This window comes from Varanus komodoensis, unplaced genomic scaffold (assembly GCF_004798865.1).
Source record: "Varanus komodoensis strain SLA01 unplaced genomic scaffold, ASM479886v1 scaffold1, whole genome shotgun sequence".
Lineage (NCBI taxonomy): Eukaryota > Metazoa > Chordata > Lepidosauria > Squamata > Varanidae > Varanus > Varanus komodoensis.
In genome coordinates, this window is record NW_025335268.1 from 13,445,245 (window position 1) to 13,471,131 (window position 25,887).

Genomic DNA, 25,887 nt, shown 5'->3' on the forward strand with positions numbered 1-25,887 from the left:
GTAAAGGGAATTGGGTGCACTACTGGAGCCCATTGCTTGAGCCAGACATTTCCCAGCTCAAGCAGAATGGTGGCAGCAGTAGTGGATGACCTCTGGAAGACCCACGGCAGGCCTCCTCATAGAGTGGACACTTCCTGACTCTAGCAGAACTGCCCCCAGAAATGTGTCTATGGAGCCAAGCTCTTCAATGCAGCCAAAGAGTATAGCTTGCTGCTTTGGGAATTGTGGTGGAAATCCAAGTTTAGGCATACCCTCTGCAGTATATTGCTTTGTATGGAATGTAGGCCTCCCCAGACATAGTGATGACCGTGCACATTCCATGGGAGGCAATATGTGAAAGGAACAACATCTGCATTTGGAAGTGCCTCTGATTTGCGCCAGTGGTTCCCATGAGATTGCACCAACATGCCAGGAGATCACATCTGTGTGTCTGGTCAGCTCCATTGCTCATTCAAGTTCTCAGCTCCTTCCACTGGGGCAGACTGAAGGCTTCCCTTTGTATGGCATGTACATGAAGATCTGCTTCTCCAACCACATCAAGAGGTACATCTCCATCCTGAGTTGGATGAATGAAAAATTTCAGTGGGATGTAGAGAAGGGAGAACAAAAGGAAGAAAAATACCCACTTTTTGTTCTGCTCCTCTGCAAACAATGCCTAATTTTATAGGACAAGGATGAGCAATGTAGGCCAGATGGACTACAGCTCCTATTATCCACCATCCTTGACTGTACTAACTAGGCCTAATGGAAACTATAGTCCACAAACCTTTGGAAAGCCACAAGTTCCCCAGTACTCCAGTAGGACATCATCCTATATTTAGACATGTATGTATTTAATGTACATGTTCTATTGGAGAATAATACACAAATGAATGTTTTTCCCATGAATTGGCCAGTTTATTCATATTGGCCATATCTTTATTACTAGCCAGTAGATGGCAGCACATGGACAGTGGAAAGGCTTTGCCAGAATTCTGTGTATTTCTCATTTGCTCTCATCACTGCAAGTATAGATAAGCAATTGGCATCATGCTGCTGTTGTCATGATAGTTTGGACTACAGTTCCCAGCCAACATGGACACTGGTCCGGTATTATGGAAATTGTCACTGAAGGGCACCAGGTTGCTTTCTGTGGGTGTACATTTGAAAACAGTACAAAAGGTACAATAGATGTAGAAAGCATTCCTCCAAGTCCTGTAAACAGTGCCTCTAAAGTAAGTCTCACATGAACTCAGGGACTTTCTGATTCACATCTCAGATTGTGGAAGGGAATCCATTTTAATGTTTCTGTGGAGTTGGCACGTGTGTTATGCTCATGTGCGTTTTTAATACAAGCGCACTCCTTGTTTAGAAAATTGAGATGCTGTGTAGAAGTGATTTTTCTGGCACTTCATGTAGGCAGACTCATCATCATATGATTACCCCAACAAGTTACAAATAACTGAATTGGTTACAGTAACACATTACCCATGGCAAAGCAAGTATGGAGCTGCCAGATACACGGACACTCAGGGGGTGTGCAAGGGTGCATGTGAAACAGGCTCATTTAGGTTCAGAATGGGTTTGGTCTTGAGTTGTACTCAGCCTTTTTGGAGAATCCTCAGAAACGTTCTGCAGAATTTGGAAGCATGGAGCCCGAGCGCTTAATACTGCCAGCCGCCTTATCACCAGCTTCCATTTCTCTTTATGCACCTATAGCAGGTTGTGGGGCAGGAGGAGCAGGCAAAGCAGAAAAACAGCAGGTAAGGGGACCATTCAAACCAAGGGATGTTTCAAAGCTTTTCCTAATTCTGCAGAAGATGGTTTCTGTGGCCAGATGACAGGAACACTGGGAAGTAATTGTGCTTTCTAAATCCTTCCAACAAATTAATTGGAGGAAGAACCAGTATGGAAGCTACTGCTATAAACACCCTTCTCTGAAGTTCACAAACACACGGACACTTCTCTTTGATGTTTTATGGGCCCATAACTAGTATGATGAATAAGAGTGTGCTTTCTCTTTGTGACTCAAAACTGTTCACATACTTGGCCAGTGTTAAGAGGCCCACCATTTTGTATATGTGAAGCTGAGACTGAAGACGCAGAGCCCCCTCCACTGCCAGTCAGGAGCTTACTGTGAATGCAGACGGGAAGCAGCAGACAATCAGACCCAAGCCCCTTAAGGTGCTTGCAAGTACCTGGCTATGGGGAGGACCAACCACTCTGCTGAAGAGGCAAAGTGCATTTCATGCTAAGCATGTAAGTAGCTGAAGCACTCTTCTTACTCTAGTGTAAGCGTGTGTGGCCCTGATTGTGACCAGGCTCCCCATACTCTCGAGGGGGAGGTATAAACTTTCCTTTTGCAAGTCTGCTCTACCTCCCACTAAGGGTCAAAACTACAGAAGCCGCTGTTGAAATGTCTCTTCTTTTTAACACCTTTTAGCAGGAACTCTTATACTAGGGCTGGTTGGTTTGTTTTTAAGCATGCCTCGGCTATGCATTCAGTACAATAGGTGGTTTGACTCTGTGTTAGCTCAGTTTTTCAAAAGAATTACATTTTGCCTATTAATTTTTCCTGTGCTCAGTCCTGCTTGCATATGCTCAGATGTTTCAAGACCTTGTTGGCAGCAGCTTCTGATAATCTCATGCTACCCTTTCCTCTCGTTTTTACGGACTGTGGAGTTTTGCTGGCTTAAAATAATATACATGCATTTAGCAAAGTGCCTGGCCAAGCTAACCCTAGGTATTGGTTAATTTTCAGTGGAGAGTACCATGTGATATATTTACCGAGCAGATCAACATGACCTGTTGTAGATTTTGGTTCTACTGTGTAAACACCTTGTTCTTTTCTCCTCGAACCAGGTAACACCCTGAGTTAACTTCATGGGAGAACAGACTGTGAAAACAAGGAATCTGAACTCCCCCATGAAGAGAACACTTCCCAGTTAGCATGGGAACAATCTTCAGTTTCTCTTGAGCAATATGTCTCTCACAACAGTTACCAGATACGTTCCCATTTTTTTGCATCTCTCTGCCCTGGTGCCTTGCTTATTATCTTGCACCTGTGCCTTTCAATTCTCTCATTTAGAAGCTGTTCAGTTTAATAGGTTCAGAACTGAACAAATACCCTGCGCCTTGACTTCCGGGTCCCTCTCCCTCTCCCATGAGTTCCGTTCCCTGCCATCTGCAACACATCCCCTTCTTTTCTTGGTACAGGGCCACCTCTACCAGTAAGCAAATGGGCAGCCTACTCACATGGCAAATGCCGAGGAGCTATTAACTCAAATTCACAAGGGGGCCTCAGCTCTGCTTTTCCAAATCTTCCAAAGATGGAACTGGAGGGCAACAACCTCAGATTTTTGTTGTCAGCTTCCTGTAGATAAATATTGTTTCTGTGCATTGAACTTGCAACACTGACCATATATACATTTATATTTCAGCCTCGGTGTGTTCAGCTTATTCTACCCTCCATGGCATGTGCCATTCAACTTCTTCGTGTTTCCTATGTACACTATATATGTACACACTAGTTACCTGTTCATTCTCCAAAGTTGCATATTGTGGTTACTGGTCCAGAAGTATCTCATGCTTGATCTATAAAACATGGTTGTTGGCTATCTGCTAACCTAATACTAACACATTTCTTGTAGCCCATAATCTCCCATGGACAGGAGTTCATTTTTGCAGAGACAAGAAGCATTTTGCCTAAAGCGACAGGTATATTTGTGCATAACAATACTCATGGTTGCAAAGGAGGAAAAACAATCTAAGCATTGAAGTCAGGGAAAAAATTAAATGTAAAACTGACAGATCTTGATAATGACAGTAAGGCTGAGCAGAGCAATCCCATCAGCAGAGGTAGCAGGTGGGGAGAGATCCTAAGTCAGGGGACCTGCCTTAATGAAATCCATGCCAAGTTCACACCAGCAGGGTAGAAGAAAAGGAGGCTCTGCACCCCCTTGTCCAGGTTTTCGGGTCTTCCCTTAAACAATTTGTCTAATTGGCTTTCGTGGGAGGGAAATGAATTCTGCCAGCTCCAAGTTTCAGCTTCTCTTCCATTTCCCATCTCAGGGTTATGTCAGGGGCCTCCTGTTTGTGCTCCCCAATGCTGGAATTCTAATTTGGAGTAGCCTTGGCTGCAGTCCTTTCTGGAACCTCCTGGAGGACGTGCCTGAGATCGGTTCTCCATCTCTGTGGGTGGATCTCTCTGTCTCTCTCTGTCCTCAGAGGGGGAATCCAGAAAAAAACCTTTGCCTCTTAGAATGCTCTTGGAGGGCCCATAGAATTGCATACAGATGCATGCAAAATTATTATAGTGACCATTTAGGAAGCAGTGGTGTACTTGTGAACATAGAGTTCCTGGAACTGTGCACCGCAGGTGATAAGACTCGTACTTCTTCATTGAGTTTTCATTCCATCGTTTCATGATCACCACCAGGATCTCCTTAAATATCTTCAAGAAAACCAAAACTGCCACTTCAGCACATTGTCCTGCACCAAGTTCAGAGCAAAAATTACAGTCTTGACATATGTCAACCTCCTTAACTGCTCAGGGTCACTCAGATAAAATTATTTTATTCCAGGTTCAAACCTTGATTTGGTCTAAATACACCCTGTGGCTCTGTGCTCACAATGGCCTTTTCTGGTCCCCGCCTTGTCCTTTCAAGATAAAGAGAAAGCATCTTGTCTTCAGTGGCACCGTAACCTCCTTCCGGTCTGGCTGAGCAAACAAAGAGGTGGTTAAAGTGCTATCCAGTTAAACCAGTCTGGGCTGTGGGATTTTGCGGACATCCCCTATGCATCATCTTTTTGCACCCTGAGGTTGCTCGTAAAGCTTTTTTTTAATGGCAGGGCCCTCTTTCCACATAATCCTGTTTTAGAACTGCTTCTATTTGTATATTGTGGCTTGATGTCATAATGTGTGTTTTTAGTGCAGGGCTTGCTATCTTCACCCCTTGTGCTAACAAAGGGTCATGCCAATGTAAACCAGCCTGATCAAAGAAAACCATACTTGCGGTGTAGGAGGACAGACAGTTCTGCATTTTGCTCTTCTGGAGAGCCCATGCACCCACTTAACATTTTTTTTCAGAATGTTAAATGAAACTGGAGTTGATGTAAGCTGATGCTACATGTTAAGGCAGGGTGGAGGGAACCTGGTGGCTCAGAATGACTGGAGGTTGGCTTGTTTTGGTGCTCTTGCGCGTTACTTGAACACCTCTCTTCACAGGTAAATACAGCAAATATAGCATTTTGGCTAGGTTCAAACCCTGCGCTTGTTTTCCATGGACAGCTGAGTGTTTGGTACAGAGATGCACTCAACCATGCAAACTGTCCCACCCCAAACCTTTTAAATTGCTGCAAACCCAGGGAAAGGAGCTGTTTTATTTTTCTGTTGTGACGTGGCCCAGAATAAACATTCAGTGTTCTTAGGAAAGCCTGAACTAGGGACTTGCTTAATAATCTAGTATTTTGCATGTGACCCACTGAAACTCCCAAAAATTGCTCCACTGGTGCAAAAGACTGTGCAACATCCTTCTGAATTCTTGCACCCCTGGAATCCTATTTAAGGACTTACAAGTTAATGTTGCAATTTGCTTGCATTTCAAACGGGCTCTAACTGTAAATGTGTCTGCCATAAGAGACTTCGGAACTCAGAAAAGTAAATAGTGTGCTATTAAGTCAATTGGCTTTTATTGACAGTAATCACTATGGTTGTATTGAATGGTGTGGTTTACAGTCATTTCAATTGCCTTGAAATCTTACATTTAAATGGTTTAGTACTTCCCACCCTCTGTTTAAAGTACACATGGGGTCATGCTGAAGAAAGAGCAAGCTATTATAGTAGGAAGTGCATTGTATACCTATTTTTACCTGTGGGCAGAGTTAACTTCCCTGTAATAGCTTACAGCAAACTTCACATTGATTTCAGTGCTGTGCTATGGTAGAATTTGATGTGGGTTGACCATGGAGCATAGAGTAACATACAGATCTGAACATGTTCTAATCTTAGGCAATTCTGTAATCTAGAATGCTATTGGCACCTACTCCTGTGCCGCCAAACACATCATAGCCATGATGACATTTGTAATTTTTTTGTGTGCACAGTCAAGTAGGCCTCATTAGATGCTTAGTTGGTGAAATAGGCTGCTAGAGGAAATCTAGTATCAAATAAGGTGAGGGGAAGCAGATATATTTCCCAAGAAAGTTAACAGAACAATGAAAGTGTTGATATAGAAAGAGTGAATCAATTTCCTTTAGCAGACTGTTCTTGTTTGGGTGGGGAGCGCATGGAAAAATTAGCTTGGTGAGAAATACAACTGGAGGAGGATAGGGCTTCCAGAGGCTGAATTCACACATAAAACTGAACCATGATTTAGTGTAAGGGGGTATTTAGCATGTGGCTCAACATATAAGACTGTAGTGGGCTCTGGGCTTATGTGGGACCCTCTCCTCCTCCAGTGTGTCTCCAAAGAGGAGAGGAAACAATAACTTTTTGTGAACTCTAAACCAGGAAAGTCTTAACCAAGGCAACTGGGAATAAGCCACGTTCAAACTACACTTGACATAGCTGGCATGTCTTACTAACCATGGTTAAGATTAACTACAGTTTGGGTTTTGAACTTAATGCCAAACTGTGGTAATTCTTTAAAAGGAAGCAGAAGCTTCCAAACTTCTGGATAAGAAGACGTTCAAGGAATGCATCGAGTCTAAGACCAAGTTCAGACAATCCACTGTGGCTTGTGATGGGTTATTTAACCCTAAAACAGACCAGGGGTTCTGTGCGAATTGTTTAGCTCTTGGATAATCCATGTTCAGTGAGTTTGCATGATATGGCAAATCTTAAGCAGGGGTTGCTTATTCAAACTGGCAACCACATGCACTGCAGTCCTTCCTGGGGGTGAAATAGCTTATGGTGGGATGTCATGTCATGCAAATGGCCACTCAGACTTGTGGCTCATCATTGTAATGCTCATGGGACAGCATTATGTCCAGCATCACTGAGTGACATAAAGTGGTCTAATATCATAGAAGAATATAGTCTGAAGGCACATAAGGTATCCACCATTCCATGGGACTGGCCTGAGTTTGGAGGGGAAACCACCTGGGAACCTCATGTAGCCACTTTGAGTTCCACAGTGGGAGAATGATGGGATATATAGGAATGAAGTCTGTCCCAGTCTGAAGCATCCACTGCCTGGCACCTGTGAGATGTCTTATGAACACAACAATATCATCTTTATTATGGTCAGAGACCAGACCAAAATAAAACATTAAAAGACAATACAGAAATATTAGGAGAATATTGGCAAATATTAGCCATTGGTTAGAAGGTTACATAACAGTGCCAATAACCCATAACTCCCCTGAGTCAGTACTAAGTTGTATGCTGTATACAATGTCCCCATTCCAAAATGTACTATTTTAATGCTAATATTCGACCAGTATACTGATTCCTGCAGGCTGATTTGTTTTGTGGACAACAGCCACCAGGCAGCTCACGGGTTGTTCTAGAGGTAATTGTATCCGGGATGGGTCGTCATGTCACCCAGTTGTTAATGGCTGACAAAAGCTATCAAGCCAGCTTTCATGATTTCCAGGGGAGGAGGGGAGTTAAAGGGACTAAAAAGCAGCAATGGGCCAAAAATGGCTCACAGTTGTAGCAGGGAAAGAGAGACAAGTCAGTCCTGTAGCAGTATTCCTTCGGCAAATGCGCCCTGCATGTTAGTATAATTGGCTTCTGGCTCAGGTTTAGTTAATATCAGTAATTTTATTTACCTGAATAAAGGTTACATGCCCAAAGCTAGTGGATATGCAATACTTGCACTCAAATGAAAAACTGCTAATCCTAAACGTGAAACCATTTTTCTCCACCACATTCTTGCAATCCTAGATTCCCTTTTTTCTGGTATCAGATAATTTTTGTAGTTACTGTTTTTATTATATTTCTGTGCTTCCCATTAGCCCAAACTTTCTGAGTGGTTTACAAGAAAAACCTTCAAACCATAAAATACAGTAACATAATAAAACATAATATAAAACATGAGTTTAAAAAAGAATCAAATCATCTTCTCCTATGCAGGCTTTTGACGTTGAGTTCTCATTGTCTAGCTTCCCTCAGACATGATGCATGAGAATATTTTTTCAACCCAATGAAAGCTAGGATTCTGTGACAGGAGCAAGGAAGTCACACAACACATTAGAAAAGCCCTGCTGGATCTGGCCAGTCATTCATCTTGGTCAGTGTGCCGTTCACATAGTGAAGCACGGTGCCCAAGCGCTTCCAGGGCTCCCTGTAGGGACCTTTCACCTTGGCCCTCCTTTGCCAGAAAATACCAGACTGTGATTGTTCCTGTCCAGCAACTGATCAACCTTTCCCTTTCCCTTCCAGGCTACGGTAACTTGAGTCCCTCCACAGTGGCCTCACAGGTCTTATGCATCTTCTTTGCCCTCTTTGGGATCCCTTTAAACCTTGTCGTCCTGAACAGGATCGGACAGCTGATGCTCTCTGGTGTTCACGCGTGTGCCTTCCACCTGAGTGAGAAATTCCATTGGCAGGTAAGCATTGTGGGCGCTTTATGTGTCCCTGTGGCCAGTGTGGGTGAGTTGTCTGGTAAATGCCCTGATACTGCAATGAAGCTGTGTCTGGCGTGGTAGATGAGCTTATGACTATGTTGCATAACTCCTCTTGGTGCAGTGCAGCCATCAGGATCAAGGCATCAGTGCTTGCACCTCTCCATGTTGAAAGGTGAAATTCTATGCATGTTCGGACAGAAAAGAAGTTCTGCAGCTCCCAGCATGCCCCAACCACCCACGCAGACTGGAGCATTCTGGGAGTTGTAGGTCATTTTTCTATCTAAAATCACATAAGATTGCATTCTCAGTAGCCTGCTGAAGCAGTACTCCAGAATTCTGAGCATGTTTAAGAGTAAGTAACAAGTCTGCTTGAATTTCGTGAGGTTGATTTCCTAGTAATTTAAATCATAGCCTAGGAACAGTTCTGAATTGTGGCTCAAAGCAGCACCAAAGAAAGTACTCATAAAAACAAAGTGCAGACTTGTTACAGGGTTCTCAGATAAGTACCACTGACATCTCCCTGGCTTTCTTTGCTAGCATTCTGGTACTATAGTTTATGGGGGGGGGATTCAATTCTAGTTCCTGCCTTTCCTCTCAGTAGCTTAAGAAACCCCCAGCCCCACATTATCTCTTTCCCCTCTTCATTGTAGGTGTCATAATAGGTCCATCCCATCCCATTCCATGTCCTGTGGACAAATAACCCTTTTAATCTACATCAGATTTTTATGTTACTTATCACACAACTGACATTACAGGAACATTAAAATATTACTAATGCTAGTTCAACTTAATAATAGTTCTACAGTACTAATAATGTCATATATTACTACTAGTACTTACTAGTACAGTATAAATAACATGCTCTTGCTCCTTTTATTTTCAGTGTTCAGTGATAAATGCTGTTGTTTATAGCTGAAGCAGCATTATCTGCACAAAAGAGGGATGTGGCAGCAGGCTCAAAGAAACCCTAAAATTAAGTAAGAGAAGTAAACAAAAAGGAGGGAGAAAAAAAATTGAAGGGGAAGTGCTACAAGAACCCAGTGATGCCTGAACGTGCTTAACAGTCACAGAAGGCTGGCTGTTTCTGGAAGAGAAATAGTAGAGAGCCAGGAAGGAAGTGGAGAAGAATGCAGAAACTCGAACAGGAGTGCTCCATGATGCAACTTGTCACTCCTAATCTGCTTTTGTTTTAATTCTCTGTTGTTGTGATAGTATGAGATTGCTTGCATGTAACAACACCAATTTGTGCGTAAATTAATTAACCTTTAGTCACATGCTGGTTCACATGTCTTGTGCTGTTGCTGCTTTGCATAATCAACCTCCAGTCAACCCCACTGGAAGCTGGCTTGTGACATGTGAGCCTTGACTGCTGGCCTTGTTTGCATGCAGTGGCAGCAAATTGTGGGTTAATTTATTGATCTGCATGCTGTGCATATTCTGCTGTCTCTTTAAATATCTTACCTCCAATTGATCTGATCATAGATCGGCTCATAATGGATGAACCCAGAGGCTATGGATTATTTGCGGGTTGAACTTTCAGTTAAACAACCCAAAGTTAACTTAGGAACTAATTGTGGGTTAACTTTCTGTTAACCCATGTATAACTCAGGGTACCTGGGTTCTCATAACACTGAACAACCTACGAAAAGGCTAGTAGGAGGACGCATTTTTAAAGAGACTGTAGCATGTGTGTAGCATGTAACCTGACAAAATTGAACCTTAATTAACCAAAGATGTGCTGCCATTATGTGCAGTCTATAGATTATTTTATGGGTTAAACAACTCATAATTAGCATTTGATTAGTTCTAAAGATAACTGTAGGCTGCTTGACCCACAAATAACCTATAGTGTCTGAGTTTTCATGTTACAAGCAACTTCCAAATCTCTATGCCCCAGACATACAGTCTAGCAGAGTGTAGGTTAATTGAACCATGATTTGCTGCTGTTACATACAAACAGGACCCCACACATAAGCACTGAAAAATATTCAGTATTTTCTGCTAGGTCAGCTGTAAGCTTGGTTTATCAAAATCCATTCATCCTATTAAAATAAACATTTAAAAGAAATGATAGAGTTGTGGTGCACAGTTTTGAACTGTTGAAAGTTTTGAGGTTTAGATTATTTTGTCCCTGGATGTCTTTTTGTGCAAATGTGGATTCTGATATGACAAGGAATGTTCTGTATGATGATCACGACTTTCAAAAAATGTTCAAGGTTTCTGTGACACAGAAGCAGAACTAAAACCCTAAATTTTCCCTCCTGGAACTTTCCCTATGTGGCATCTTTCATTGTCCCCCTGCTAGAGGGACCTCCTGCTAACAAAACAAGAAGCTTTGAAGTCTCTGAAATAATCAGAAACACATAGAAATGTTCATCTGTGCTGTGAGGCAGGTCAGCAGAACTTGCCTGCCCTGTTCTGGAAACAAGCATTCCTGTTAGTTTCTGGGATTGCTCATGGAAGCACTGGTTCCTGTTGCACCAGCTATGGCACAGCAGACTGGGCAGAGGTGCAGTATCTGTATTGGGCAATGCCCTAGAATATCTCAGAGCAGCCCTCCTAGTGTCTCTTCCACTTGGTACCACATGGTCCTCATAAGGATGTATCTCAGTCTCTTTCCACTGGGGGAAAATACAACTTTTCTTTCCAGTTAGTTATAAAACACTTCTGCTGCAATCTATTTCTCCCCTACTGTTGTTTGCCAGTTCCTGTAAAAGATATGGATGCCTTCTCAGGTATCTGTCATCAAGTTACTATATTGCTGGTGCAGAATTCAGAAGTACACAGTTTCTTTACTTACTCATACCAAGCAAAATGCAATTATCTGGGTGATTTGGAGAATTCCCCTTTTCAAGAATTCCCCTTTTCAAGACAAGCACGCCTGGGACATTTTGTTCAGCAAAGAAAAAAATGGAGTAAGGTGATTCTAAGCAGGTATAAGTCACAGCTTTCATTCAAAAAGCAAACCTTGGGCAAAAATATTTTAGGAAGTCCAAAAGAGAGGCCACTCCAAAACTGGAGTACAAATCAGTGGCTAGAATGCCACTTACTAAACAGTTGTTTGCTCGTTGAAAGTTTGATTTATTACCTGTTGCCTTTTCTCCTCCATGTTCTGTTCATATTATATCTGAATGAGGGCTCACATTCCTCAAGCTATCTACTGGCATCTCCAGCTTGAAGTATCCAGAAAACATGACGCATGTACACAGTCCTGCCCTGCTATCTGAAGGAGGCTAGGATGGAGTAATGTGCGTAGTATTTCTGAAAAATTATGCAACTTTTTCCTTTTCTCCGCTAGGCCTTAACACTGCAACACGTCAGCTTTTACAGACAGGCCCCCAATACAGAACAGGTCGAGGCTCTGATTCTATTCCACTTCCAGTGCCTCCCTTTGGCAGGAACCTGTCAAAGTCCAAAACTTTGTATGCACAAATGCTAAAATCTGCGTTCAAAAAAGACAATGTGTATGTACCTCTTGGTCAAAGATATTTTCTTAGTAGCGTGAAAAACAGGGATTCCTAAGGCTGAAAATCATATTAAAAATAGATTCCAGAAAGGTCCACTTACCTAGAAGAGGGGCAGAACAACAGAAGCCACAGTTGTGTACCATGCCCACTTCTCTATATTAAAAGGGGGAGGGGGAATACAGTATAGCAATTGTAAATGAAAACTAGGGAACATCAAAACCATCTGTGCTAAAATTGATAGTGCTGTCTCCTTTAATTTGTGAGAACCTTATTTCAATCCCCCTTTTGTGGCCATTTCTTCTCATTAGTCATGTATCTTTTAAATTAGACTTGAGTAGCACTGAATTTTCCTGGAAGATCCAGGATCACGTTTAAGCCAAGCCATGTACTACTGGGAGGAATACGATCCTGTTTCTCATCTGTAAACTGAGGTCCCTGAATCAGAAGGTGGCCAGTCTAGTCCAGCCCTACAGAATTGCAAGGGATCAAAAGCAGGCAACAGATCCATTGGCCCTCCTCCAGAAACCAGCCCATGGAGCCCAAGTGACAGGGATGCCTTATGAGCCAGGATCAGACCCATTAGGGCAAGGTGCTTACAGAACCAAAAAACCTGGGATGACTTGTGTGAATGGGAGGTGTGCTGAAGTCCCTATTTCCTGGGCACTGAAAGGGCCATCAAAGCTGGCCCGTTCCATCCTACCCCAGTTGTCTTTGGTTTTAACACAGGAGGCTATCATTTTTAATGGTTTTTTCTAACATGCAAGAGCGCTAGCAATGTATGTGTTAAAAATGTGAGCTGAGAGCCTCCGGGAAGCTAAGAGGAAATCAGATGTTGTACAAATACTTCAGACAGAAAACTATCTGTGCTGCACTCCACAGCCACTTCCAATTATTGTTGGTGATTTCTTCATGGTTAGGGGTTAATGCTGAACTGATGCCTTAAGTATCCAGGATTCTCTGATTCCATGATTCTATGATTCTGGATTTTCCATTGCAATCCTTCTCTCTTTAAACTAGGAGTGGGAAACTGTGGGAGGTAGGGGTCATTTTTGTTCTTCACAAATACTGAAACAAATAAAATAAATTTCTAATGGCACCCATTCTTAAATGGTACCCTTTCTTTTAAATTTAAAATGGATTTAGAACAAACTAATGTTTATACTTATGGTGTTTTATAGGCCTTACAGACAGTTGATTTTCAGGGAAAATATTTTGTAGATTTCAGTGCTTAATTTGGGACCACATGCTGTCCACCCTTGCTTTAAACTGTAATTTCTCTTTAGCCTGGTTGCTTTAAAGCAAGGTGGATGGAGTGTGAATCATGGGTTCCCACTGAATCTTGAGCTGTCATTACATGCAAGCCCTGTACTATGATTTATCTATGGGTTTTTAACCATGAACAACCCAGAAAGATAACCCATGGATTGCTGTTGAGTTGTGAACTTTGCATTGTTCATAGTTAACAATCCGTAATTCAATCAGTTTGTATGCAGTGGCACCCCACAATTAAACGACAATCTGGAGATTCTGTAAGAAATAGAGAATTGTCATTTAGTGTCAGTTTACTATCTAGGATCAAACCAATGATTTAAGACCCTGGCTCATAAACCAGCATCAATCCACAATTCCCCATATCAAACATAAACCTCTGTATTCTGTGGCTTTAAGAGACCAAGACTGTAGCACCAAAGCTGGCCTGCAGAGGAAAAGCACATGGGCTTAGCATTCATTTCTGACCCTCATTCCTGCCTTTCAAAATTTTCTACATTTAGAAAATTGGGAGTGTTACATCCAAAAAGACCCACGAACTACAGATGGTACACAGTGAACTTGAGTATAAACCTTTGGACCATGACCATTATGTGATTGCCATTCGTTTAACCAGCAGGAAGAGATCCTTGTTCTACAGAATCGTTCCACACCTGGGACAAACCAGCTGATTGCTGTTTTGTCCCAGATACAAGAGCTGGTGTCCCTCTGGCCTTTTCTGTCAAGCACTGTCTTGTATTTCTCTGTGTTTCACTAGCGAGGGGCAGCTGTCTTGACACGGACCTGTGCGCTGGTCGCTGGCCTTTTGCTGTTTCTTCTGTTACCACCTTTGTTGTTCGTGGCCATAGAAGGCTGGACCTACGAAGAAGGATTCTACTACTCTTTCATCACACTTAGCACAATCGGCTTTGGAGATTATGTCATCGGTAGGTAGTCCAAGCCTATTATACATGGAATGTTTTGGGGCTTGGATAGTCCAAGGCTCTGTGGAATTTGCTGTGTTCACTATACTGTGTATATGTTCTCATTATGGGCAAAAAAGAGGGCTTTCGAGGGTAAGTCTGGTAATGGCAATGGGTTTGAACATTTGTTTCAAGCGTGAGCATTGGCTTTGTCTGCCGTATTCACTGAAGGAGGCAGCCCCACTTGAATGTGAAGGGCCCTTTGCCAAGAGCTTTTGTGCCTGTTTACACAGACCCAGTTTGTGAGAGGAAGGTCTTTGCTTCACTTTCACAAGCAGCTTTATTGCACTTTGCTATGGGCTCTTCCTTGTCAGGGAGGGAAGGTCTTAACTCTTCAGGAGATTTTCCAAAGCAAACACCTCCTTAAGTGTTTTGCAGCAGAAAATGTTTAAAAACCATACCTGCATGATTGGTGTTTCTTGCAAAAGCCCATGTGAGTATATGCACGCATCCACTCAGAGATAATGAACCATAAGCGGTTACAAATTGAGAGAGGTATGCATGCAGGTGCATCACATGGGGCAGCATATTCTTTACACCATTAGCAAGAGGCTCACTGCCACTGAATCCGTTCTTTTCTGGGTGGAAAACAAGGATAACTGCATGGAGTTAAATTGAAGCAAATACTCTAACGAAATATGCAACACTAAGTTTAGGACTGGAATTGGGGTTACATTTGCAATAAGAACCAGGGCAGTTGTGGGTGGATTGGAAGACATGGATTAAATTCTAGCTTGCCAACTGATGTAGTAGCCACTCCTTTGGTCTCATATTATTTGATATAGAAAGAGTACTAAATATGAACAGCTGAACATTGGGAGCTAATGAACAAAACATCATAAATAGCATATATTCTAAAAGATTCGTGGTAATCTGTTATATTCTGTCTAAAGGCAGTTTTCAACATTTGCTCTCACTTTCGCAAGCCTCTTTGTGTACTGTACTCTTCGTGATCTGTACTGTTTTCAGGCAGGAGCCGACTGGGTCCTAGACACTGCCACTGAGGCCGCACAGGGGCCTGCCTGGGACCCCATGGCAGCTGGCTGACCCCATTTCTCTTGGCTCCTTGGGCTGCTCCCTCATCTCAGCCAACTGGCTAATTGCCCCGCATTCCCTTCTCCCTCCCCACCCTTAGCCACTGTCCTGCTAGTCAGCCAGGACTGCTGATTTCCCAGGCCCAAAGCTTCCTGCAGAGCCCAGAGCACTGCAAATGCCCTTGACTACAACAAACAAGACAACACTAGAGAGCCGTGCTGAGCAGCTGCTGCAAAGAGGGAGAAACCGGCCAGTACAGAGAGCTGCACTGACTCTGATTAGGAGCTGCCAGTGGCCCTCAGGCCTTGCAGTGAAGGACCAAGAGCGAGAACCCAGTTCAGGATGGTGCAGATGGGAGCAGGATTGTGCCTTCATGGCCATGACTGTGAAGGGTTGCTTGAAGCCCTTACCTGAACAGTGCCCCTAATCACATCCCATGTCTGTGGGTGGCTGTGGTTTGTTCCAGCAGAAGGAAGACAGTGGTAAATCCATCCTGTTGCAATGATGGAAGCATTTGCACCGCCCCCGCCCCCCCCCCCCCCAGCAGCGTGTGTTGCCCTCCATGCATAGACAGGGATATTTCAAGGGGAAGACGGAGCACTCAGAAAGGCCCCCCCCCCCCGGCTCTCCCCACAAAGTGCATCCTGCTCCTTTTTCATGCTGGATTGTATGGGCATGTGTCTTCACTACAGTTCCCTCATTCATGGTTTATTTGTACTACACATCCTTGGGTGATGAAATCATCATTCAGTGTGTTCTTCCAGTTGGTGTCTGACTTGGGCAGTGCCCTGTCCACTCTCAGATTTTTCCAGACATTGTAAGATTTACACTTTAGTTCTCTCAATCACCAAGGTATCTGTGCAACTACTGAAATCCTGCTTGCTCTGGTTCAGCACTAAATGCTCAATATCAGGCTGCTAATTTATGAATTAAGGGACTGATGCTCTGTACCAATGACTGGCTTGAATCTTGTTTTTCCATAGGCATGAACCCGGAGCGCACTTACCCGGGCTGGTATAAGAATGTGGTGTCTCTGTGGATTCTCTTTGGAATGGCCTGGCTAGCACTGATGATCAATCTTTGCATCAGCTTGCTTGAGAATTCCAGTGGCCTCTGCCAGTGCTGCAAGAAGAGCAAAGAGGTGGAACAGGAATTAATGCACGACAAACAAAATATTAGTTTGAGTATTGAAGATGGCCAGAACTGCAACATAAAAGACACAAAGCCTGCAGGGCCAGACTGACTTGCATATGCATTTTGATCCACTGGCATGGATGTTTTGATTTCACAGGAGAGAACTATCTGACTGGGCAGGCCATCGGCAGAGCTCACGCGTGCGCGCTCGCGCTCTCTCTCTCTCTCTCTCTCTCTCTCTCTCTCTCTCTCTCTCTCTCTCTCTCTCTCGTACTGGCAGAAGTTTGCTAGAGTCAGCACTTAGGTCAGGTGGAGATCCAAGTAGGCTCCTTGGGTTGGCAAGTGTGACACCTTTTCTACCAGAAAATTACTTCCTGGATAGGAGGAATCTGAGAGTATATCCTGTAGAATCAGCAAACCAGTTTATATTGCTGTGAGCACCTGCATCGGAAAACCACATACATCACCATTCTGTTGTCTGGATTTGAAGCTGGCATTGTAGGCAGTTTCCCACCCCGTGCCCTCTATTAAGGGTATTTCTGTATAGGAAAAGTATGAGGGGTGAAGTGGTTCCTGTTTATAAATCAGTGCTAAAAAGGCCACTTGTGTAGTATTGTAACATACTTCACATGGATATTTACTGAACAGAACACAGCGTAGGTCCTGCCCTTGTACATAAAACAGAACACTTGTACTTCTCCAAAGAACACTCGGCCGATGCTGTGATGTATAGATAACACAAAGCATTCCTTGTCCAAGAGCCTGATGAAAGTGTTAGCTGTTGATGAGGATGTTGTTTTAAAACACCCCACATGCACACCTCGGATCCCTATGTGTTGTTGTACTACACCTCTCATCATCCTTCACCAATAACCATACTGCCTGGGGCTTATGGAAATGTTAGTCTAAAAATCCTCTCTAGGTCTAAGGTTGGGAAAGACTAAAAAAAAGATGCATTTAGCACAGGGCACAGCAATTCATTGGATTTGGAGCGAGAAGCAATAGCAGTGCAGCTCAGCCCTGTCAGTGGGCAAGCACTGCATATACTAACAGCGTAATTATGTGTGTGCATGTTTGGATTTGAGCCTTATTGTGTGCAGCGAGCAGTTGCTACAACGTGTATATTACTGATTGCTTTTGTTTCAAGTATTGGTTAGCAGCAGCATCTGGAAAGGGTCACCTACCTGAAGGACAGGTTAGGGATTCCCAATTTGCCCGGGTCGGTGGGCATATTTGGAATGTTGGCACGGTGTGCTAAAGAGAAGTGACTTGCCCAACAACCCAAGCACAAGGCGGGGGGGGGGGGCGGTCTGCACTAACATTCAGGCAGGATGCCCACCCAATACCACACAGACACAGTGACAACAGCAACAAAAACACACCCCGTACAATATATATATAAGTTAATGCACACAGAGACGTGCAAAACCTAAATACAACACATACAACAAACCAAGACAAGGTGTACGCTATGAGAAAACAGAGAAGCTGGCATGTGCCACACAGGCAAAACTATTACTGTATCACTCCCACCAGGGCCAGTATTTCAGGTGAATTGGAAGCAGATAATACAGTCAATCCTGTACAACTTTACTTGGAGGCGAAGTCCTACAGTGTGAAATGAGGCTTATTCCCTAATATATGTGTTTAAAATTGTAGCCTTCTGAATGTTTTAGGGCCTACAAATCCCATCCAGCACAACCACCAGTGAAGGATGATGCAGTCCAACAGCACCTGGAGGTTTGACTGTTTCCATCCATGCAGTAAAGATTCCATCATGGAGAATGCTGTATCCAGAAAATAACATGGGCAGATGTTGGGTGGAAGGTTGGCTTAAGACAGTCTCCGTACTATGGGAAGAAATGTGAGTTGGGCTTGAGCTAGGAGAGACTTCTCCAACTTGGTGCTCCTCAGCTGTGATGGAAGTTTTCCAGCTGATCTGGAGGACACCAGGTTGGCAAAGGCTGGCCTAGTGTATATGTGACTTTGTGATGCTACAGTGAAGGAAGTTATACTGGTGATTCTTGCTCTGCCCAACTGGAACAAGGTGCAGGCCTGGCCTAAGTCAATTCTGCTAATGCATTCTTTAGCTAAATAACTTCCCACCAAAGCAGACCCGTGCCTGTGCATCCTTTTAAGAAAAGTAACATTTGAGTATCTGCTTGAAGAGATTTCCTCTGTTCTGCAGTTTAAGAATATTTGTCATAACTTTACCTTGCCTTCTACAGGCAGTTTGCAGATTTTGGTGTCTGCAATGGGGAGTTAACTGTTTGCAGATGGAGATGTGTGGGAGAGAATCTCCCTTGGTTAACACCTTGTTGACCCATATTGTTATTGAGCAGCAGCTATAACAACACCATGTGAAATCACAGCAGGGAGTTGGGGAACTAACAAGGCAATTTACATGTACTGGAACAAACTGCCTTTCAATTTTGTTTATGGGGCTTTGTTGCTCCAGGCAGGCGCTATCTCTGTTTTACAGGCAATGTAAAATGCTCATTTTCAAAACTCTGGCTTTTGTATTTCACACATTGCTTTTTAGGGTAAGAGATGTGTCCTGTTCTGCCAGGATAAAAAAGTGAGGAAGTATCTTGCAGCCTTAGATAAAGAGAAAAGACAACTCTAAATGAACTTTCAGGGACAAATTAAGAACAACACATTAAATTTATCTCTGCGTATAAACACAGATTTTTTAAAAAATCCAAATAGTGTGGGTTGCCATGGAGCTGATAATTATCAAGATTGTACCAGCCATGGGAAGAGAAATTGACTCTTTATTCCCCTGATGCTGGCTCCTACAGTGGTCAGGCCCAGGCCCTGTGACCCCAGCAGGAACTTTCAGGGAGTACTCATCTGCTAATTAGTACATGCATGCCGATGAGTAGTGGACTGCAAAGGGGGCAAAGCAAGGAGGAGGAAATGGCTGTGGCCAGGAAGCCACATGTTGCAGGAGAGAGGAAGGAAGCAGAGGGATTAAAATAATACCTGGAAGAGACCAAGAGCCCCACCCCCTTCCTCACATCATTGATAATAGATGGAATAAACAGAGTCACAGAATACCTTTCTGATCCATCCGAAAGGTGCTGCCGTCTATCTCAACATTATGTTGAGATATGTTGCATTCTGGTATTTCTTTGCATGCAGCACTGGCACCCTTGTCCTCTCTACGCAGCAGTTCATGCTGGGGAAGATTTTGAATGGACTTAACAACCTCCCCAAAATTCTAGCTTCTCTATACTGTTAGATTTGGCCTCCTTACAGCTTGATCCTTTTCCTGCTATTCAGTTTCCAGTGATGCCTCCAGCATCTTGGTCTCTTTGACATTTTCTCTGAAAGTTTCTGCTGGGCCCAGACTTTGTGGCAGGATGAGGAAGCCATAGGAGAAAGAGATCTGTAACACAGAAACCACCCATCACCCACGGAATGTTTGTGTGCCAAAACATGGAAGGTTATTCGTTCAAGGGTGACTAAAGAAAAACATGCCTGTTCTGCTCTTGTTCTTGTCGCAGATGGCTTGGATTCTTCCACAGTCTGCATTGGAAAATTACAGGAGATATTTTAAGGTCTTTCAAAGGTTTCTTCCGAGGTGATATATGTGATTTTGCTTAAAGAATCATGCAATTACTTTTTTTTTTAATACCATGTTTATTCAAAGTTTAAGGCCAACCCAATAGTTCACACGCTGTCAAAATCTACATTATATTTGAATCAAGTAACCCACTTGTTTCCCACTATTAGCTTGTTAACTTGTTTTCTCACTATTTTAAATTGGCCAGGCATTTTAAACAGAACAAAGTGGATTTTAAGTTAACATTTCCAATAGTTTGAGGCAAGATAGGCTCTCTTCTTTGGTCTGGCTGGGACCTGTTGTTATTTGGCTCATACCTTTCCAGATTTGGCTCCATCAGTGTCACTCCACATGACTGCATCTTAGAGAGAGTCAAGTACAACCTGTAACAAAATCTTGCAGTACAAGAGTGTTCCTGCTGAGGGTGCCAGCCAGCCCTCTTCCAGGATGCTCCATTCCATTTCCCTTCCCCTTCCCTTCCTTTTTTTCATTCCCCTACAATGCTTTGCCAGCTTTCTGTGCATACAGAGATGCTCAATCCTTGTTAGTTAGTTTTAGGTTTCCCCTGATATAGTTTTTGTTCCTCTCTAGTTTTTCTTTGATAGTTTTGAAAAACCAGTCCCTGCAAAACTTGGATGTAGATGGTTCTGCTTTGGACACACAGTTGTTCATACTTGGTAAATGAGTTTGCAGTTAGATTTTAGGAAGATGCAGGGAGGTCTTCTCTGTGAATTCCATCTGTCCATTTGGTTTGCTCCACCCAGAAGGATCTCCATTGGCATCAGCCCATCTGATACTACATTTTGGGAGCTGATGGCCCAGCAAGGCACCCGCCATATGCTCAGCTGCAATCTTCTGCCATTTGCCTCTTTCATTCCATCAACAGCCATTCTGCCTAGTTATCACTTAGTGACTGGAAAGTGTTGGTACCTGAGTTTGCTTATGTTCCTCTTCTTTTCCATTTTAACCCTTTTATATCATGTCTGTTAAGCTTACATTCCTATGAAATGTTAAGTTGCTAAGTTCATTACAATAAATAACACATATGTAAAAAGTAAAGATATTGCAGTTTGTTCACACTTAAGAATTCACTGCCAAGAATCAGGCAATGCTAGTAAATCTTTGCCCCGTGCAGATACTTGGTCTGTTCACATGGGGTCTAAAAGGATGGTGGGGCAAAGCAATGCGTACAAACCTGGTCCCCAGTGTTGCCTTGCCCACCCACTCAGTACTTGCCTGCCTCATGTCTGCCCTTGTACCCTTGAATTTGAGTCTCTGCAAGTTCAGGAGCCCCGGGTTCAAAGAGCGCATGGAACAGCCCCCTCAGACTTTCCATCTGAACATGGGGCAAGCCAGGAATTGCCAAGGGGGCTATTATATTGCTCAGAATGGGGCTTGTGTATATGTCTGTGCCCTCCTGCTTCCACTTAGCTCCCTCATGAGTAGGCTGCATGTCCACACAGGGCTAATACCCCTCACATTTTTTCAAGCATGACCTTTTCTTAGGGTTTGTGGAAAGGGAAAGCCTGATGAGCAAAGATTCTTCTCCAACTCTCCCTTTTTCTGTTATGTTCATAGGCATCTGTCCTCTTTATTTGCTTATATTGCAGCCTTCCCTCCTCCAAAGTGTGGCTTAAAGGCATTTCCCAGACAAACTGTCCTTTGGTCAGCGCTGCTTAGCTCCTGCAGCACACCTCCAGAGCTGTTTTGAGACCATTCTTTTGAGTTCCAGGAATAAGAAAATGGCATCCTTCAAGATGATGAGTTAAATCCAATGGTCAGCCTCCTTACAGCAGGCCTATTGCAATTAACAAGAGTGGCATTAACAAGCCCCATTGATTTCATTTCGTCTATCCCAATTAGGACTCATGTTTATTTTGAAAAAACATATTTGTATTCTAAAGGTATAAACTCTGTGCCTTAGGGATGCTCCTATGTTTTTAACAGCTGCTCAGGATAAAGACGCTTGGTGATTATAGCAGTATGCATACCAGGTCACTATTACAGACCCCTTCTAGAAGGATCAGGAATCAGCAAAATGTTCCCCAAAACATTAACATATCAAATGATTAACAGATCAGTTAATGTGTATGCTCTACCATGTGGTTGGATTTGAGATTCTGTTACAACCCTGGACCCCCAACTGTTGCAATGAAACTAAAAACCAGTTCCAGACATCTCTCTGTGTGGTTTTTTAAACTTTAATTTATGGTTCCACTAGTACTCCTTCCTAACCTTTCCAGTTAGAATATTTTCTCAACTTCCAAAGAATCCCTGCACCAGAATGAATAAACAGAGTGCTATCCAAACATGAGTTTGAATCAATAAGCCTTTGGTTAAGGCATTAAAACACTGAGCAATCTTCCAAGGTTTAGTAACCCAGCAAGAAAAATATATATAGCAGAGAAGAGCATGGAGCTCAGGACCTGCAATAGGTAGTGGATGATAGATCATTCAGCTGTATCCTAGACAAAGGGGATGGCAGTCCAGGACTTTTTCCAGAAGAAAATGTTGATGTCATCTGCCCCAGCATGACGGACAGGCTCTCTTACTTCCAGCAAAGCTTTCAAACCCTCCTATGGTTTGTGGTGGCTTCTCATAGAGGAAGCGAGTGCCTGAGGAAAGCAGTATAGCAGAGGCTGGATCTTTCCTTTCTCCTCGGGGGGCTGGGGTGTGTATGGATATTTCAAGGTAGCCAGCGAAATGGCAAATGGTAGGTATCTCTCATTGAAAGCTACAGGCTGCATTTCAGCAGTCTAATGACTTTTGTTAATGCTATTGTGTTTGAATCCATGCAATCAGAATCTGTGCATATTGTATGTGGATACGATATGGTGTATGGCACTCCTTGTGCCTGGTATAGCACCCCCCGCAGTGGTTCTTAGGAGCTTTGTCTGCTGTGATGCACTTCAAAATCTGTCACTGAGGTTGTTTCCAATACACAACCATGAGATTGTTGTAAAATTGATAGTTATTTAGAGTTCAAATGAAAGAGACCTTCTCCAAGGAAAACAGTTAATGTCGGCCAGGATTTCAAAGGAATACATCTAATGCTTTGCATACCAAAGTGCATTTCCAAAACAGACTCAGACAAGTCCTGTTTGTGTACTACAGTTTCACGGGTGCAGAACTTAGTATCAAAAACAAAATCCTGCATTCATGAGACTTGACTCTTTCCCAGCATTCTAGCCCTCACGAGTGGGGAAATGTTGGTCCTTCAAGGCCTTCTGTCATTCTCTACTTACTAAATCTTGTATATGCTGTTTTTCTGGAATTAGCACTTGGGCCAGCTTAATGAACTTAACACACACACACACACACACACACCCCATCATAAAATACAGTGTAGAAAGTGGGGAGGGGAAGGGAGGAGAACACAGAGATATCTAATGAGAACACAGGAGGGAAAGTCATGTTCCATACTTTTATTACTGTTCTCTACTGACGGATAGATTTTTTTTATACCAACACACATTTCCCTTCTCTGTGTAAACCCTGGGAACATATTTGGGTGAAAGCATACAGAAAGACTCGGTTGATGTATGTAATATTCTGAAGGCAATATGTAAGCTCTTTTGATAAAAAGGAAAATTCAGAGAGATGGAGCAGGGTGTGATTAGCACTTCAGATATCTTGCGTTAACTTGAACCCTTTTGACTTCTCAAGAGAAAAATCTCTCATGCATGTCTAATAGCCTGGTTGTTTGATGCAGGAATTGCCATGGCTGAGCAAGAGCAATTGTGTCCACTTTCAACTGATTCCTGGATTGTTAATGTGACATCCAAAGCCAGGATTCTGGGTTATTTAGAATTTAAACAACCCAGACTTAACACAACCATCATCCACAGTTTGTTCTTTGGGATGGCTCAGTTTAACCACTAAACTATGTAGAGTTCCTAACATCTATGAATGGGGGAATGCACCTGGGTTGTTGATCAGGGATGGGTTGTTGCAGAAGCAACAAGCATGTTGCATGCTTTTGAGGGGAGGAATGTGGGAAGCCCCCAGTGAGCCCAAATCTGCTCTGGAGGGTTTGTGAATTCTGAATTGGTCTCCACGTTCCAGAGAAGACAGCATCTTCATAAAAGGTTGAAGAGTGTAATCAATATCTTGTATTTTTATTCATCAACAACAATTTCTGCTGGGAGGAAAACCATTAAACATTGGTAACTGTGAAAAATCACCATGAATAAACTTAAGACAACTGGGTATTGGGCTGAACTGAGAAGCAGATTACACAGAGGGAACTTTTTAGTCCAGCCAATCCCAATCAGGCTTAGCAAAGTTATAACCTACCTGCATCTCATAAATAAAATGAATTCCAGAAGGAGTGGAATGTTGCTTGGAATAGGCTGACCTGGGAGCAATTAACACTAGGCCTTTTTGCTAGCACTGCATTGCCAAACTCACTGGCATGTCACATGATGCCCAATCAACATGTCTTCATGCTGTTTCTGCAAAAATATTCTGAATTTCTTCAGACCAGTTACATCATGATTGTTTAATATGTTGAATTTTCCCCTTAGAATATATTGCAGTGTGTGCTAGCATTGCTTTATTTGTTTGTTTAAGTATATTGCACCCTTTTCCTTTCAAGGAACTCAAGGCAGTTTTCTCTTCCTCCTTGCAAACTCAACCTCACAAGAACCCTGTGAGGTAGGTTGGGTCGAAAGTCTGTGATTGGCCCAAAGTCGCCCAGTGAACTCCGTGGCCGAGTGGGGACCAGAACCCAGATCTCCTGAGTCCCAGTCTCATGCTCTTAACCCCTACACCACACATGAAACTTTCATTAACACAGCCTTTGGGCTGCATTTGGATCTCCAGGCCTCACTGGCCTCCAGACTCTTCCTCAATCTATGTCCCCCTCTTGAGCCTTGCTCCAGATTCATGGAATTATTTACTTCATCTTGTCCTTCTGATGGAGGCAACTGCACAGGTGGTCCCCTCCTAGACTTTAAGGTCATCATCTGAGGCCCTCTTCCAGTGCCCCTGCCAGGTGGCTACAAGAAAGATGCTTTTTCCCAAAATTGATTAATTGATTTGATTTATTGATTTATATCCTGCCTTTTTCCTACAAAGGGCTCAAGGCAGCTTACATCATTCTCCTCCTCCATCTTCTCCCCACAACAACAACGCTGTGAGGTATGTTGGGCTGAGAGTCTGTGACTGGCCCAAAGTCACCCAGTTGGCTCCATGGCCGAGCGGGGACTAGAACCCGGATCCTCTGAGTCCCAGCCCCATGCTCTTCACCACTACACCACACTGGCACCCTGGAAGTGGAATGTCCTCCCTAAAGAGATTTCCTGGTGCCTTGCAATCGTCTTTTCCATACTAAGTGAAGACCTTTTCATTCTGCTAGACATTTCCAAAATGCTTTTTCCTTTTAGAGATTTTAGTTCACTATACTTTTTTTGCTGCTGGTTTTTTCTTCATTGTAATACATGCCATTGTTTCATGGTTTGCATTTTATGCTCTTAATATATTCTACACCAACCAGAGAATTTGGGCAGTTAAAAAGTATAATATGAGAAAATATGAAAGTAAGCTGGGGAAGGAAAATGCTTGATCATCGATATTTCTCTTCCATCCCACCCCCACCACTGTACTCTTAGTGGTAAGAGTTGCATTTGTGACTTCATTCAATAGGGCCTCTGATCACACCCATTGCTGGAATGTGAACCAGCAGGTTTTGACCAACATTATGTGAATTTCAACTGGAAAAAATTCCCCTAGTCTGGCTATAACCAGTCCTCAAACAAACATGTGCTGAACTGCTTTTGGGCCCATCCTGTCCCTGTCCCTTCTTTTATTGTTTCCTCCACAGCAGAAATGTAGATCGTTGTCTTCTATTCCAATGGCAGCCTGAGGCTCACTAGTGACCCGCCAGCTTGCTTGAGGT

At 43.2% G+C, this 25,887-nt stretch overlaps 1 protein-coding gene across 1 annotated transcript in view; it reads left to right on the forward strand.

The window, feature by feature from the left end:
- The window catches only part of LOC123033713 (potassium channel subfamily K member 17-like), a 32,812-nt gene extending 16,283 nt beyond the window's left edge, over positions 1-16,529 (forward strand). Inside the window, exons 4-6 of the mRNA XM_044450459.1 lie at positions 8,369-8,535; positions 14,047-14,215; positions 16,270-16,529. Coding sequence (XP_044306394.1) covers positions 8,369-8,535; positions 14,047-14,215; positions 16,270-16,529 — 596 coding nt within the window. The remainder of the gene's footprint in view (positions 1-8,368; positions 8,536-14,046; positions 14,216-16,269) is intronic.
- The last annotated feature ends 9,358 nt before the right edge of the window (positions 16,530-25,887 follow it).